Source organism: Bubalus bubalis, chromosome 5 (genome assembly GCF_019923935.1).
Source record: "Bubalus bubalis isolate 160015118507 breed Murrah chromosome 5, NDDB_SH_1, whole genome shotgun sequence".
Taxonomy (NCBI): Eukaryota; Metazoa; Chordata; class Mammalia; order Artiodactyla; family Bovidae; genus Bubalus; species Bubalus bubalis.
Window position 1 is genome coordinate 113,036,156 of NC_059161.1, and position 17,509 is coordinate 113,053,664.

Genomic DNA, 17,509 nt, shown 5'->3' on the forward strand with positions numbered 1-17,509 from the left:
AGCCCATCTTTGGAGAGCTGTTCTCATTTAGGATGGGTTTTCAAGAGATGGAGTGGACCATGACAGATCTGATTTGCTTAAAAGACCACTAGGCTTGAAACCACATGCCCGGTCTATCTGTGCAGCTCAGTCTCAACACCAAGAACATTCTGTTAAACAAGCAGTGCTGATTCTACCTGAAGAGTGTTTTGAAGTGACACCCACTACCCAGTGGGCAGTTTTCAGCCCCCAGGCCAGGGAGGGACAGGAAGGGACATGTCCAGGTGGCATTCAACACAGCCTCCGCCTCTCCCTCCCGCTCCAGTGTGTCTGTGGCAGCAGAGGACAAACATGGTTCTCACTGCAAGGCTGCACGCATGCTGCCCTTGAGAAACAAGTGGCTGGAAATAGCATCTTCCATAGAGGACTAGACAGTGAAGTCCTTTTAGTCCAAGGCGACGACAAAAAAACTTCACAGTCTGCATATAACATTCTCTCATCAAAATAGGTGCTTGACTATTCAACAATCTGATGGCTAATGCTGAAAAAACAAAAAGTCCTAAGACACTGTCATCTCTGATATTTCTAGAAAGTTGGTAAGACATAAAGTCTTCCAAATGTCCTGAGCACTTTGGTCATGCACATGTGAAAAACTGGCAGAGATGGTTGGACAACTTGCCCAGAGTCACACTGAGTCAGTGAGGGAGCTGGGAAAACCCCACAACTCTGACAGCCAATGGCCAGGTGGACTCCTGAGCTTATAATCTCTTTGTAAAGGGAGAGGGTATAGTTAAACCACAGCCATGGAGAAGCTGCTCCTTTTTCAGAGAAAAGCCAGCATCAAGATAAAGGCAGATCCCAATCTCAACCAGGAAGTGTTTCATGGAAATAGGCCATAGGACTTAAAAAGAGATGTCAGATCTCACTGGCAGTAATGGCACACACTGATGGAGAGTGGCACACCTTTGGAAAAACACTGCATGCCAATGACCCGCCCCACTTCTTACCTTATGGGGATTGGTTAGTCCTATACTGGCTGTGGTCTGTACCTGCCCCAGGACTGGGGGCTGCTCTGCAGGTCTCTGGGAAGGAGGTAGGGGTAGGGGACGGCTGGCTCGTTGAGCACGCTGAAGGGTGGCGGTTACATACTCCACTGCGCTGGGCTGTTCTGCCACGTCCCAGCTGGCTTCGCTGGCACTTGCTATGGCCGCTGATGGAGCATGCGTCATGTACGCCAGGGGGGCTGTGCTGGTGTTCTCTTCAGGGGACCCGGAAGGAGGGCAGATTTTGTCCCTAGGCAAATGAGAAGGGGCAGGACTTCTGTCTGCAAGTTCTGAAGGGTGATGGGGCTTATCCACGCTTGCACCAAGGTAAGAAGGAGGCTCATCTCCACTGTAGAAATGGAGCTGATCGTGGTCCACAAAGGAGACGGTCGGCACACTGGTCTTCACAGACTGGTCTTCAGGGAAAGTGATGAGATCATCAGACTTTGAGTCTGTCAAGGGAACGGAAGTGACTCTGGCCTTCTCTGGGTCCCCAGATAAATAGATTCGATGTGGCTGATCGCCTGGTACGTCTGCCGGGGACTGCCCCGTGGAGTCAGTGGTGCTGGAATGGGTATAGTCCCCGGCAGCTGCTGTGTCTGGCACTGGCTGGTCACCATGCCCAGGGCCCTTGTTCTGGAGGTGGGGCTGCTCTGCTGGCCTGTCGGTTTGGAAACAGGCTTTCTCGAGAGTAACGCTAGAGTAGGGAGCAGGCGGTCTGTCCTCGGCTGCAGCCACCGCTACGTCCCCACAGTGTGCACAGGCAGCCGGGGACATGCCTGGTCTCTTCAGTGACTGGGTGGAGGCCTGCTGTGCAGATTCTGCTAACGCCAGCGCCAGCAGGCGTGCCACGTTTTTCGGAGGCGGTGGCGGTGGGATAAGAGAGACTGAGCTTACAGGAACGGAATCCTGAGGGGGGTCATGTGTGTCTGCTCCTGGGGGGAAATTAGGAAAAAAGAAAGTGAAAAGATAGCTTGTGTTATCCTACATGGAAAGCCAAACATTCCCCCATTTGATCACTAAAAAAAAAAGTGCCTTCCGTATTTCAAAATGGCCATCTGCAATCTTCTATCCCACATGCAAACACTGCAGAAAACACATCTGGTTCAGAAGGAAAACTAAACCAGAGAGTGTTTAAGACTGCAATCTCCTCCTGGGTTGCTACAGAGATGGGCGAGGCAGGGAGCCAGTCCCTCATCTGGCTCAGGAAAGATTGCTTAGAAAACAAGCTTCAAGTGCTTGCAGAATGTTATTAAGAATACTTTTTACATTTGATGGTGTAGGCTGGCTAGTTAATGTGTAAGGCTATAATATAGATAATTTTATCAGAAGAGAAAACAGAATCAAGAGCTATGAAGCTGTGTAAAAATTATCTAGGAATTCTGATTGGACAAGGGCACTTTATCAAGATCTGAAGTAGGACCGCTGGCCCTTTGGGGGATGTTTTGGTTGACTTTAATTTAGGGCTTTGAGCCATCAGCACCACCTAGAAAAAACATTCTCTTTGATAAAAGGCTAGCTGTGGAGTAAACTTCTCTCCTAAAAGGCACAGTTGGTGGAAGATCCCTCTTAGCTTAAAGCAAGAATGGAGGAAAACAAATGGTACCTGTCTGAGTCTGTCCAGAAGGTACAGCCTTACTCTGACTGCTTGAGGCAGGCTCCTCCTTCCCTGGTGAGTCTACGTCTGCGGCAGCCCCCTGGTCCGGGGGCTGGGCTTCACACTCACACCCTTCCTGGGCCTCTCTCTCGTTTGCTTTTCTCTTTACTACCTGGGTGGGGGATCTATTTATGACATCACTTTCTTCGCTACTTTTGTTCCAGGCTGCAGAAGGTGCGTTCTGAGCTGCCGTGTTTGCGACGGGGCCGATGACTTCTGACACCCGGGCCGGAAGGGTCACTGAAATGGGCTCGGATATGTTCAGAGAGGGTGATTTGCTTATCTTCCGTCCGATCTTTGGAGAGAAAGCATAGACAACCTTTTCGGTGAACGAGGATGGCTTTGATGCTTTCTCTTCAGTGGGGCTCAAGTCCAGGGTGAAGAATGGACTCAGCTTCTCCTGAAGAGGAGACACAGGTTCAGAACTTGCAGTGCTTCCTGGAGTCTGTGACTGGCTACCGCCTGTTTCCGTATCCTTCTTATCGGTACTCTGTTTATCCTTGGAGTAGCCCAAGGAGTCTAAGAAGGAAGCCTCACTCTCCAGACATTCTGATTCAGCCTTAGGAGGACTGCACTGAAATGACATTGGATCAAAATCCAGGCTGGCTACTCCGATGTCTGGTGGGCTCAAGTCAACGTCTTCAGCCGAGTGTGGAGACACGAGAGCCGGAATGTGCAACAGCCCGACTTCCTCCTCGCTTCCGTTGTCGTGGGGCAGGTTGTCATAGGAGTTGCAGCGGTTCCCCAGCATCTCGCCGTTAAAAGAGGCGCTCAGGGCATCACTGCTAGATCTGGGTCTTCTGGGTCGGAACAGCTTGGAGTCACCTGGCAAAAATGGGTAGCAGCGTCAGAATATGAATGTCCCAGGACACACAGTGCCCTATGAGTCAGCGACTTAGTACAGCAGAGATGCGCTACATACAAGAAGGAAACGCAACCGTCTCTTGGGGAGCACAGATGGAACCCCCAAAGCAAACGCTCAATAACAGATTCACTTGGTACCATTGGAGGCAGGATGCACTGGATGGTTTCCATAGGAAAGAGGACTCAGAACTCTTAGATTCTATTACTATTGCAACATGGACTCTTGCGACTTTGGGCAAGTTTTTCACTTCTTTTTGTCTTGTTTTATCACTGACTGCACACATGACTTGTGAGGTACAACTACTCACTTTAAATGGTACTTCAGGCAATAGAAAGAGGGCTTTTTTTTTTTTTTTTGCTTTATTCTTTTGTTTTTGTGGGGAAATATCCTCATACCCAAAACTGAACTTCTCAAAAAAAGTATTTATATTTAGTAAAGTATAATTTTATATTTAGTAATGTATCCCTTTCAGATATTTAAAAATAATTTTATTTTTTTCTTCAACAAGAACAGGCTTTAAGCTTGTCAGGCAGAAGCCTTAAGAGTGGTGACAGTATTACCTTATTTTATGATATTGCTAAACATCCAACTGGTAAGAGAAGTCCTCTATCTCATTCTCATTATTCTGTTACAGTGATGAGCCATAGTGACGAAGTACCATAAAGAGACATTGTCTTGACACAAATACATCCACTAATGTGTTGACCACTTATAAAATTAATCCCTACTCAAATTTTATTTTCACCTTACTATAAGCACTTAGCCAGTCCACCGCACTATTTTTGAGAACCACTCTCAACTGCAGTGAAATGGAAAATCCCGGAAAATCAGGAAGATGGCAGACACCCCACTGACATGAAAGGCAGGGATTTGTTGAATCCCAAGTAGAGCCATGGGTCAATGAGGACCTGGCAGTTAGAAGTTATAAATGAGGATGAGAAAGTTGACCAGGAGGAGGACACCTCCAGGAAACTTCAGAAGAACACAATTTGAAAACCAACGGATTAAGAAAAGTCTGCAGGAAATCAATGCAGCTCTCGGTCATTTCTGCAACAAAGCCTTCTTCCCTATCCTCCCCCACAATCCAGTCTTGATGTGGGGGAAGTCCTATCTGCTGCTGTTTTTGTCAAAGAAGTTCTGCCTCCTTCCAGGTCAGCACTGATGTAACCTTTGTTCATTCTGGAAGTTAGTACAGAGCTGCAACTGTAACCCGACTTACACTAAAGGGAAGCTTAAAAAGTTATTTTCAACACTTTTAGTTTTGTCCAAGTTGCAATCAAATCTTTTTGTACTATTAACCATAACATGTTGGTCCCCATTTTAAGCAGATTCACTTTCAGTCACATTCTCCTGGTAGAAAATCATCCTCAGATAATGAGGGCTATCTCTAACCAGTGATATATGAGATTTAAGGTTACGTTAAATTTGCAAGACAAAAGGTCACTGATCTGAACATCAATACTACTTAGTTTTATACTCTGTGACAAGCACTGTGCTCTCATTTTGAAATTTAAAGAAATACTATTAAAACCATCTTTTTTGGGCATTAATAAATATGAATGGTTAACTTAAAACACTTCACCTACTTTTACGTAAATTGAATCACAATCATGTCAAAAGTGAAGAAATTAAAGACTAGTACCATATTAAAGCATCAATGGACAACACTAAGTAGATACTAGTATTTTGAGGCTTCCCTGGTGCTCAGTGGTTAAGAACCTGTCTGCTAATACAGGACACAAGAGTTCGATCCTTGGGTCAGGAAGATCCCTTGGAGGAGGAAATGAAAACCCACTCCAGTATTCTTGCCTGGGAAAGCCCATGGACAGAGGAGCCTGATGGACTACAGTCCATGGGGTTGCAAAGAGCTGGACATGACTTAGTGAGTGAACAACAACAACTAGTATTTTTAGGAAATTATAATCTACAGCCTATTTATTAAGCAGTATATCTTCTTATGAAATATATTCTAGAATAAAACAACTGATGCGTTAGTCTTACCATCGACTGCATGGAGAGAAGTAAGAGACTCTTCACTTTTAGCTGAGCGGAGGGTGCCTTCTGCCCTGCCACCTGCAGAATCAAAACCGAACAGTGTGGTGTTTTATTCACTCTTACATATGCAGTGAAACGGGACAGCGTTTTTCTGTACGTGTATTTAAACTTTCAAGAATGATTAGATTTTTACAACTGTATTCAATTTTGCATTTTATATAATGTGTTGTACTCTTCTCAAGTGGTTTCCTATGTGAAAAATCTCTTTTCTAAAAAAATAATAAACTTCAGAATAGAGATGAATTTTAAAACTTGCTTTTATATTTCCTAAAGACTGGTATATCTTGAGATGATCTCGTACTGAATTTAGAGTGAGCCCTAAATCCAATGACTGGTATCCTTTTAATAAGAGAAGCTGCAGAGAGACAGAGGCAGAGGCTGGAGCGGTACCACCACCAGCCAGGAACACAGGTGTCCCCAAAGCTGGGAGAGGCCAGGAAGGATTCTCTGGATCCTTCAGAGGGAACATGGCCCTCTGACACCTGGATTTCAGTTTTTAGCCTCCAGAACTGTGAGGAAATAAATTCCTGTTGTTTTCAGCCAATCTGTCTCAGTTGGTGACAATTTGCTATGGTAGCCCTAGGAAACTAACAGAGGTCATTTAATTAATTACACGTATTGAATTTATTTGTGAAATATCCTCATCCTCTTTCAATCTCTTAGCAGAGCTCAATGCTGCTGACATTTCCCTATAAAGCCCTTCCTTCGTGAATACTCATTGGAAGGACTGATGCTAAAGCTGAAGCTCCAGTACTCTGGCCACCTGACGTGAAGAGCCGACTCACTGGAAAAGACCCTGATGCTGGGAAAGACTGAGGGCATGAGGAAAAGGGGATCACAGAGGATGAAATGGTCGGATGGTATCACCAGCTCAATGCACATGAGTTTGAGCAAACTCTGGGAGATGGTGAAGGACAGGGAAGCCTGGCTTGCTGCAGTCCACGCCAACAGGCAGTCCATGGGGTCGCAAAGAGTCGAATATGACTTAGTGACTGCACAACCACCACCGTGGCTCCTGTCCCTGCTGAGGGACCACTTCCTCTCACTCTCCTTCGTGAGAGCTCTGCTTCCTCCACCCTCTAGACACTGCTCTTCTCCAGGATTCAGCCTCCAACCTGCTTCTCTCACTCAGCAGGCTCTCCCTTGGGCATAAAAAAATATCCCTAGGGTTCTCACCCTTGGTTTGCTGACGAGTTTCAAATTTGTATTTCTAGTCAGATAAAAGTCCTTTATTGAATTCCAGGTCCCTAGTACTCATCACCTTTTGGGCAGGTCCAACTCACTACGTCCAAAATTAACACGTCATTTTTCTTCCCAAACTCACTACTCCCTTCAGTGATAACAGCAACTCCCTGACCATTTAATCAAACCTGACAATTGCCTTTCGCATCTTTCTCAACCACTTTTCTGCCCACCCTGTCGATTCTGCCTCATAAATACCTCTCAAATCTATTTCCCACTCCCACAGGCACTGCTTATTGCAGATGCTCTTCGTTTCCTGCCTGCACAGCTATAACTGTCTCCTGACTTACTGTCCAGACTCCAGGCTTACCCTCTTCCTGGACATTCCCCACATTGCTGCCAAAGTCATTCTTCTTAAACCCAAACCCGATCATGTTACATACTGCACCTATTCAGTGACACCCAAGGAATTCAGGACAAAGCCACACCCCCGGCAAGCACCCTGGGCCCCTGAGAACTGAAGCCCTATGTGTACCATCCCACCCGAACATTCTTCATGCTTCCTGCTCCACACGCCAACACATACTCTGCTACCAAGTCCCGAAACACCTTTTTCAGTCCCTTGTTGGTCAGGTGAATCCCTACTTATCCTTCAAAACCCAAGTCACAGGTTCTATTTCCGGACCACCCACCTCTCTCCCCATAGGAATTGACCACTCCTGCCATAAATGCCTCACATAAGCCTCAATATCAATAGCTATGATTCTGCATGAAATTTATTTTCTTACACGCGTATGTCCCAAAAGACATGAAGGTTGGGAGCAGTGTCTTAATTTTTTTTCTTTTTGCAGAGGCTGCTATCAAAATAGCTAGCCCATACTTAGTACATGATTGCAAACTGAAAGAATGATGAATTAAATGAATCGAAACTGTATTTCTAGCATTGCCTGAGAAGTAAGCACTAACATATTCAGAACCTGTTAATAGCAGTAGATCTAAATGATTTTTAAAAGAGCAGTACTTTCAACAACACAGAAATAGATTTATCTATCCAATAAGATACTCTGACTTCAATGTATCATCTAGGAAAAAGACACCTTTCTTTGGTTATAAGATTTAAAACTCTGACAGACATGTCAAAACCTGATTTTGTCATTTTGTAAAAAATCTATAAATATATGATTAATAAGTTTAAATACCACAGCAGTTACTTTTTATTACCAACCATATACAAACTATATTACAAGCATGTTATGAATTTTTAAACACACTGACCCTATATATAATCTGTATAGTTCAAAGAAACTGGGAACTTCTATGCACTTATATATACTATGTATCTGGAGATAAAGCATTGGTAGAAGACAGTTCGCACGAAACAGCACAAGGAGGACACACCCTGTTGGCGCCTGTGACAACAACGTGCGGAGTGTGTGTCCTGGTAAGAGAAGAGCCGTGTGACAGGACGGGAGGTGCAGCCCCCATGCAGGCCGCTCCTGGGCGCAGAGGGAAGGGAAGGGAAGGCATGAACACTCACCTTTCAGAGCCATGGCTTTCATCTCGGAGGGCTCACTCTCATTACGCTGCAACTTCCGTTTAGAAACAGACGACGATTTTCCCAAGTTGAAAAAGGAACGCCAGCTCCCCACAGGAGATTTTTTCATTTTATTTTGAGGCCTCCTCCTAGGAGAGAGAAAACAGTCTGCATTAAGGCATCCAAGAGGCTACCTTTACTCACTGAAGATGAACAAATGATGGAAAGAGGCAAGCAGCCTGCAGAGGCGCGGCGGACACAGGCAACACCCGCCTTCCACAGAGCACGCGCCACACAGTACGGCCGCTGCAGCAGGAAATGGAGATTAAATGCACGGATGTTAATAGCTGTAATTAGTCTCAGAAAGATAACTTAACCAGCTTTTCATATTGAGAGCTAATCTCACAATCTGTGAAAAAAGTGAGAATAAGACATATTTAGGAAGAGAAAATACTAAATCTCCAAAAATAAAATAGAGTTGAAGAAAATGATTCTAGGTGTGTGTAAAGAGAATTAAGCCCCAAAATAAGCAAAGCACTAAGAAAAGTAACTAATATATACTGAATGCCAGGCACTCTGCTAACTGGTATACACGGTATCTCATTTACGTTACATAAAACCATTTGAGGTAGGTACTATTATTGTCATTTTAAGTACTATTCTCAGTGTACAGCTGAGGAAGTAAGAAGAAGTTTAATGTTGTAAAACTAGTAAATGATGGAGTCAAGGTTGGAACCCAGGTCCACCCAGCGTCGACACTCTTGATTACTATTCTATAAAGAGGTTTTTGAGGAAATTATAGAGTAAAAAAGTCAAGAAGCTGAAGACAAACTCGGAATGACAAAGTAAAAGAGTATTTCAGTCGACGGAAATGAAAATAATTTAGAAAGGTATACTAACATATGGAAATGAACTTCTATTAGTACTATCCAATGCAGGGAGTTGAAATCCTGACATTCTTATGGAGCAGCCAGAGGAGTGACCTGAGATCAAAATTAACTTATAGATATTAGTCTTCTCACAATCAGTTAGTAAAGAAGTTACGGAAACCATGTTATTATCATTTCTTTAGAGAAAATCAGAATCAGAGCTGGAGAGGACACTGAGAACGTGAACAGCAGTGGTTCTCAGACTTTGTCAGTGTCCTCCCAGCTCTGCTTCTCTGTTTCTCCTAAGATATAATGCAATGCTTTTCGATAACCATTTGCTTCAGTTCCCATGAAGTAACATCCACAGGTTTTTCTGGGACTGACAGAATCAATATAATAATACTAAAATACCAGAGTAAAAGAAAAGTAAATAACAAATAGTCATGAAATGCACATTTTTAAGGAGGACTTAATGAATTTTACCTTTCGAGTGGGAACTCGATTATGGTATGAAATTTCCCCTGGAGTGCAGCAGGTCCTTCTCCTACTTCAATGTATTTATTTTCGGTCACAATTGGAGAATTGACCTGAGCCTGTGTTCGTGCCTGGGCTTCCTCCAGTGTCAGCAGCTTGGTAGATGGAGACGAGACCAGCAGGGACTTGGGTCTTGATAGAGAAGCTTTGAAAAGAAAAAAAAAAGCAATGATGAGACTCAAACTTTATGACTTGGGGGAAAACTATAAATATCTGTGACTGTGTGTGTATAACCATCTGATTACCTGTCTATCCATCTATCTATCATTCTGTGTTGTTTTAAATTTTCTTTATTAAATTTTTTAAATGACAAAAGCAACAGAGCCTTATACTGAGGAATAGAAAATGACATACTAGGTTATTAACAGTAATAGATACAAGTATAAAATTCCTTAAGCATTTAACTAATAATTTAACTATTACTAAATAGTTTAATAATTAATTTAACTAATACTTTATCTAATTTAATTTAACTAATAATTTAACTGTTTTCCTTTCTTAAAGGATTGCAGACAAGGCCTAGAATCAGTCATGCATTTTTAGTTTTGGGAGGAGTTTTTCTTCTGCTGCTCTATATTACACTTTCACACACATCAGTAATAGGCGACACGATACACTTTTATGTTCCCTGAACTTAGATCATGATAGGTCTAATATTTGGTATTCACTAAAAACACATAACAGAACTGTTAAATTGTGAGTTTTGGGAAGCAGATATAAATTAGCTGCTTTCTCTGGAGACAGATTTATTAAACTGAGATAAGAGATGCTGTTCACTGAAGTGGTGGGGGTTTAAAGACACGTTCCCAGTGGGGAAGAGCGTCCACGTGGGCCTACCTGCCCCTTCCTGAATGACTGCGTTGATCTTCCCACTGAAGAGCACGTCGACGTGGTTGAGGATGAACTCCACGACCACGGACTGAATCCTCACTTCCATGAAAGCTGCTGTCCCGCTGAAGCAGGCAGATTCTATCTGCTTTGATCTGCGGGGTAAACGACACTACCATCAGAGGGTCCCCAGAACAGCAGTCTTGAAGAGCATTATCTTTCGGTTTGTGTGTAGATCACAAGTGAACCAGAGGAAGAAAGCACACTTTGACAGTGCGTTGGCTAAACCTCGACTGCCTGTTTTAAGGAAGACGCTCATAAAAACAATAGATCAGCTTTACTTTTAAAAATTATCCTTGGGACTTCCCTGGTGGTCCAGTGGCTGAGACTCTGCACTTCCAAGGCAGAGGGCCTGGGTTCAGTCCCTGGTCAGGAAACTAGGTCCCACATGCTGCTACTAAGACTCTGCACGCCACAACTAAAGATCCCGCAGGCTGTAGGTAAGACCCAGCACAGTCAAATAAATAAACATTTTTAAAGTAAATAAATAAATTAAAATTCTCCTTAAGAGAACACTGAAGAATTAGACTGTTGGTTGATTGTTTCTACTCTAGGTCATGAGTCAAATGCAACTTACCTTAGCAGGTTTGGAGCCCAAACGATGGCTAGGTTTTTTGCATGCATATTTGTGATGGAGCAATAGTCAGCTAAAAGAGACAAGTGTCTCATTAGGAACTCCAGTGTTCTGGAAAATGAAATGCAACATATTAACACAAAGAAACATCAGGGAGTAATATAGAGCAGAAAAGCTCCACTAATTAATCTCTAAGTTTTCAATGGAAAAATGGAAAAAGAAACCCTATAGATCCCATTGAGGTTTTCTGTTGCCTATAAGATTTAAATATTATTTCTATAGAACTGTCAGAGTAGTGTGGATTTTATATATAGTAATTACATCCATAGAATATTGAGAAAAAATTGTCTAAGGCAGTAAGAAATGAAAGTTTTTGATAGGATTGGTTCAGAAAATGAAACAGCTTAGTCTTAAAGAAATCTTTAGTAATATTTGCCTGTTATACATCTAGTTACAGAAACATCAGTGAAGTAAATCCTCTAAAAGTCAGTTTCCAGACAAACGCTATCATGAAGTCATGGTATTCTATTTGCAGCAGATATGCTAACATGAGAGAATTTAGATTTTTCTTTTATAAAAGAAAATGACAATATTTCACAAGCCTAAAAAGAGTTAAAAGAAAAATTCCAGCGGGCACCAATGGGCAGACTATTTGAGCAAATAACATGCTCTTGGAACAGAAAGCTTACTCTAAATCCTAATTCCTGGTTTATCTTATATATGCTCAAGTGTGATTCATGTAAACAATTTTTTATATATAGATTTAACAATAGGGCAGAGTATCTTGGAAAATAAAGAATGATGAGCTTAAATGTAAGTTAAGTTAGATAAACACAAGATACTACCTATACATCTCTCAAAGTGTCCTTACCTTATAGGGATTAAAACTATTAAAGACAATAAATGGAAGATAGAAGTTTAAGAGTATTATTTGAACAGCAATGAAAGTTAAAATGTGGTCAATATATGAGTCTTCAGGATTCAGGTGAGCCTGACAGCGACTCGAGAAGAAAAGGAAGATAAGCCGCCACATGAGGAAGAAACAAATACTGTGGTAAGGAGAGAACAATTTAAAACAAACCCAAATCTATGATTACTGGTAATATTTTCACAGAGAGAAGAGATTATACACATGAAACAAAAATAGAAAAGCATGCTATAAAGTAGAAACATTCAGAGAAATGAGAAAGAGAGGGAGGGAAGGCAGTTAGTTCTTAGAATTAAGTGTTCTTAATCATGAGATGGTTTGGAGAAAATCCATATGTGGAAACTGACAAAGAAAAGGCAAGAAACTCAAAAGAGTTTAGTTCAATAGATAAAAACAATTCTAGAAAGAGAATAAAGAAAAGGGATGAGGTGTAAGCTGCTCTGAGAACCATCAAGGAAATAACATAAGAAAATTTCTCAGACGTTTCCAGAGGGAGAAAGCCCAATGAGTGCCCAGAGCAAAGAATGAAAAAGAGCCTGCTCCAAGATGAGTCACCATGGAGACGAACCACTAGGTAGGTTCTAAATTTAAAAACATCCAAAAGGATTTAAACAACACAAAATAGGTCATACTAAAAAAGGGGCACTCTAACTGGTATCAGACTTTGCGGCAGCATTTTTGCTTAGATGCCAGCGGTGTAATACCATCAGAATAATGGGAAAATACTATTTACAGATGAAAATTCTATAGCCAACTGTCAGTCAAAAGTATGAGGAGAATAAGAGCATTTTCATATCAAAGTCTCCAAACATTCACCTCCCACACAACTTGTCTCAGGAAGTTACCAAAGACGGACACTAGGAAAGCAGGGAGTGGACACAGGGAAGGTGACAGGCAGAGGTCCAGAGGAGAAGGGGTCTAAGTCAGGAAGAAAGTGATGAAGGGAGGTTCCAGGAGGGTAAGAGCTGGTGCTGATGGAGGAGAGCTGGACAGACAGCGTGATTTTAGGCACCACAAGGGGTGTTTTCATGGGGAAATGTTTCTTTTAAACGGTACCTTGATATGTTTAAACACAACTGAGATCTTCATGACCAAGATAATCACGATGGTGTGATCACTGACCTAGAGCCACACATCCTGGAAGGTGAAGTTAAGTGGGCCTTAGAAAGCATCACTACGAACAAAGCTAGTGGAGGTGATGGAATTCCAGTTGAGCTATTTCAAATCCTGAAAGATGATGCTGTGAAAGTGCTGCACTCAATATGCCAGCAAATTTGGAAAACTCAGCAGTGGCCACAGGACTGGAAAAGGTCAGTTTTCATTCCAATCCCAAAGAAAGGCAATGCCAAAGAATGCTCAAACTATTGCACGATTGCACTCATCTCACATGCTAGAAAAGCAGTGCTCAAAATTCTCCAAGCCAGGCTTCAGCAGTATGTGAACTGAGAACTTGGAGATGTTCAAGCTGGATTTAGAAACGGCAGAGGAACCAGAGATCAAATTGCCAACATCCGCTGGATCATGGAAAAAGCAAGAGAGTTCCAGAAAAACATCTATTTCTGCTTTATTGACTATGCCAAAGCCTTTGACTGTGTGGATCACAATAAACTGTGGGAAATTCTGAAAGAGATGGGAATACCACCTGATCTGCCTCTTGAGAAATTTGTATGCAGGTCAGGAAGCAACAGTTAGAACTGGACATGGAACAACAGACTGGTTCCAAACAGGAAACAGAGTACGTCAAGGCTGTATATTGTCACCCTGCTTATTTAACTTATATGCAGAGTAGATCATGAGACATGCTGGGCTGGAGAAAGCACAAGCTGGAATCAAGATTGCCGGGAGAAATATCAGTCACCTCAGATATGCAGATGACACCACCCTTATGGCAGAAAGTGAAGAACTAAAAAGCCTCTTGATGAAAGTGAAAGAGGAGAGTGAAAAAGTTGGCTTAAAGCTCAACATTCAGAAAACGAAGATCATGGCATCTGGTCCCATCACTTCATGGGAAATAGATGGGGAAACAGTGGAAACAGTGGCTGACTATTTTTCGGGGCTCCAAAATCACTGCAGATGGTGACTGCAGCCATGAAATTAAAAGACGCTTACTCCTTGGAAGGAAAGTTATGTCCAACCTAGATAGCATATTCAAAAGCAGAGACATTACTTTGCCAACAAAGGTCTGTCTAGTCAAGGCTATGGTTTTTCCTGTGGTCATGTATGGATGTGAAAGTTGGACTGTGAAGAAGGCTGAGCGTGAAGAACTGATGCTTTTGAACTGTGGTGTTGGAGAAGACTCTTGAGAGTCCCTTGGACTGCAAGGAGATCCAACCAGTCCATTCTGAAGGAGATCAACCCTGGGATTTCTTTGGAAGGAATGATGCTAAAGCTGAAACTCCAGTACTTTGGCCACCTCATGCGAAGAGTTGACTCATTGGAAAAGACTCTGGTGCTGGGAGGTATTGGGGGCAGGAGGAGAAGGGGACAACAGAGGATGAGATGGCTGGATGGCATCACTGACTCAATGGACGTGGTGGGTCTGGGTGAACTCCAGGAGTTGGTGATGGACAGGGAGGCCTGGCGTGCTGCGGTTCATGGGGTTGCAAAGAGTCGGACACGACTGAGCGACTGAACTGAACTGAACTGAGGTCAGGATGCAACAGTTAAAACTGGACATGGAACAACAGACTGGTTCCAAATAGGAAAAAGGAGTGCGTCAAGGCTGTATATTGTCATCCTGCTTATTTAACTTATATGCAGAGTACATCATGAGAAACGCTGGGCTGGAGGAAGCACAAGCTGGAATCAAGATTGCCGGGAGAAATATCAATCACCTCAGATATGCAGATGACCCTTATGGCAGAAAGCGAAGAAGAACTAAAGAACCTCTTGATGAAACTGAAAGTGGAGAGTGAAAAAGCTGGCTTAAAGTTCAACATTCAGAAAACGAAGATCATGGCATCCGGTCCAATCACTTCATGGCAAATAGACAGGGAAACAGTGGAAACAGTGGCTGACTTTATTTTTCTGGGCTCCAAAATCACTGCAGATGGTGATTGCAGCCATCACCATCTGGAGAAGATGTTCACCATGTTGGAGAAGACTCTTGCGAGTCCCTTGGACTGCAAGGAGATCCAACCAGTCCATCCTAAAGGAGATCAGTCCTGGGAGTTTATTGGAAGCACTGATGTTGAAGCTGAAACTCCAATACTTTGGCCACCTGATGCGAAGAGCTGACTCACTTGAAAAGACCCTGATGCTGGGAAAGATTGAGGGCAGAAGGAGAAGGGGACGACCGAGGATGAGATGGATGGATGGTGTCACCGACTTGATGGACATGGGTTTAGGTGGACTCTGGGAGTTGGTAATGGACAGGGAGGCCTGGCGTGAGAGTCAGACACGACTGAGCGACTGACCTGAACTGAGAGAATACCCATCATTCTGTGACAGAGTCAGGAGACAAGCTAGCGATAAAAAGAAACTCAGCAAACCCCAAACAGGCCATTACTCCAAGAAACAAACACGGTTACCCCAGAAAGGGGGAAAAAAATTCTGGTATACTATTAGATTGGGCTTCCCTGGTGGCACAGCAATAAAGAATATGCATGCTAATGCAGGAGACATGGGTTCAGTCCCTTGGTCGGGAAGATCCTCTGGAGGAGGAAACGACAACCCACTCCAGTATTCTTGCCTGGGAAACCCCAAGCACAGAGGAGGATAAAGGAGCCTAGCAGGCTACAGCCAATGGGGTCACCAAAGAGTTGGACGTGATTGAACATGCACACACACATGCATACTATTAGATGTAGTTTGTAAATAACAGTTACATAGATACAGCAATGTAGAAAATCAACACCGAGCACTCATTCAACCACTCTAGGAAGATGAGAGAAGGGGCTGTGTGTGGTTGTGTGCTAGTGGGGGAGAAGAAAGTTACAACTAAATCCTCCGAACTATTTCCAAGAGTCCAAGCTAACATACAAATTAATCTGGGCTGTAAAAGTAAGCAACAGAAGAGAGGGCTCCAGGGTGCCTGCTGGATGCCAAGCACTGTGCCCAGACCCTGGGACTACAAAGACAAATATAAATACAAATGTATGGAAAAACAGAAATTTAAACAGTCAGAACTCCAAGGAAATTTAAACAGTTAGAAACCCCAGGAGCCCATGTTCACACAATTGACTTCTGGCATTTTTGGCTGGCATTTTACAGAGCGTGGTTTACCTGTAGTGTGGAGGAGGGAGTTGCTGGATGACATCATGAATTTTTATCAGCCTTTCTTCATCTGTTGCTGCTGAAACAGCATCCTGGAACAACCATAATGCAAAATAAACTAGTAAGCTTTGTTGGTAAAAATGAAAGTTCTTCACTTACAATTCAGTTTCACTTTGAGATTCATTGACCTTACTCTTCGGTGCTGAACGATGAGGAAAAACAATGTAGTACCAAGGACGTAAACTTTGTTCACACACTATGTGGACACCGAAATCTAATACAAGATAATATTTTTAAAACTTTATGATAACCAACATATAACCAAGGGTTATAGTAAGACTAATGGCTCAAAGTTAGAGACCATGAAAAGGGGCAAACAGTGAAGACTGTGGACCAACTAGCAGTAAGTGTTCTTTATCAATATTTTCTCTTTAAAGGAGCTCTTTTACTCATATAACTATTTCTTTCATGGGGAAATCAACTTTTTCAGGTTTTGAACAAAACCACAGCAAAACTGCAAACAGAACTTGATTTAAATGTGACTGGTACTCACAGAAAATTTCTCATACAGCTGGTAGGTGAGCAGAGGGTTTGGGAGCTCTCGGAAGTACAGCTTACACAGGGAGCCCACGGAATGGATGTCTTGGACGTAGGGTTCTTTTGTCAGGTCGGGAACATGTTCAGAGTCAAATTCATGGCTAAAAAGATAGAAGAGAGACAACAAAACTAATTTTTTTCAAAGAAAAGCAAATATGACTTTAAAACAGAAAGAAAAGGTCCAAAGTATTAACCTCCAGCTCAGTGAGCAAATATGTACTTCAAATGACTATATTTCACAGAAGTTATTCAGCAGTAATTGAAATGTCTGACTATGAGACAAGTGTTTTTCTAAATAGAAATTCAGGGGATAGCTTAAATATTAAAATGGACAGAAATCTCTGAAACCTGTGTGAAAGAGCAGCTCTTACCACACAGATCGAAACAAAGGACTTCTACTTCCTAACTGTTTAAATGCCCAATATTTTGGCAGTTCTGAAAACTAGAGTTGAATGGCAGCTGGTCCATGAAAAACTATGTGCAGAAATTCCTCAGATGCAAGAAGTACAGTTCAAGAATGTGTTATGATAGAGGGATAAGGAAGCCAGAAACAATTATAAAACAATTCTCCACCAACACAGAAAGTAAT

General features: G+C 42.6%; 1 protein-coding gene across 6 annotated transcripts in view; it reads right to left on the reverse strand.

The window, feature by feature from the left end:
* ARHGAP32 (Rho GTPase activating protein 32) overlaps window positions 1–17,509 on the reverse strand; it is a 209,800-nt gene that overhangs the window by 6,200 nt on the left and 186,091 nt on the right. For all 6 annotated transcript variants that reach the window (XM_025286409.3, XM_044943564.2, XM_025286410.3 and 3 more), the window contains 9 exons: window positions 16,877–17,021; window positions 16,333–16,415; window positions 11,184–11,291; window positions 10,556–10,701; window positions 9,668–9,863; window positions 8,319–8,464; window positions 5,546–5,617; window positions 2,629–3,504; window positions 987–1,957 (listed from right to left, as the gene is read on the reverse strand). In XM_025286409.3, coding sequence (XP_025142194.3) covers window positions 987–1,957; window positions 2,629–3,504; window positions 5,546–5,617; window positions 8,319–8,464; window positions 9,668–9,863; window positions 10,556–10,701; window positions 11,184–11,291; window positions 16,333–16,415; window positions 16,877–17,021 — 2,743 coding nt within the window. The remainder of the gene's footprint in view (window positions 1–986; window positions 1,958–2,628; window positions 3,505–5,545; window positions 5,618–8,318; window positions 8,465–9,667; window positions 9,864–10,555; window positions 10,702–11,183; window positions 11,292–16,332; window positions 16,416–16,876; window positions 17,022–17,509) is intronic.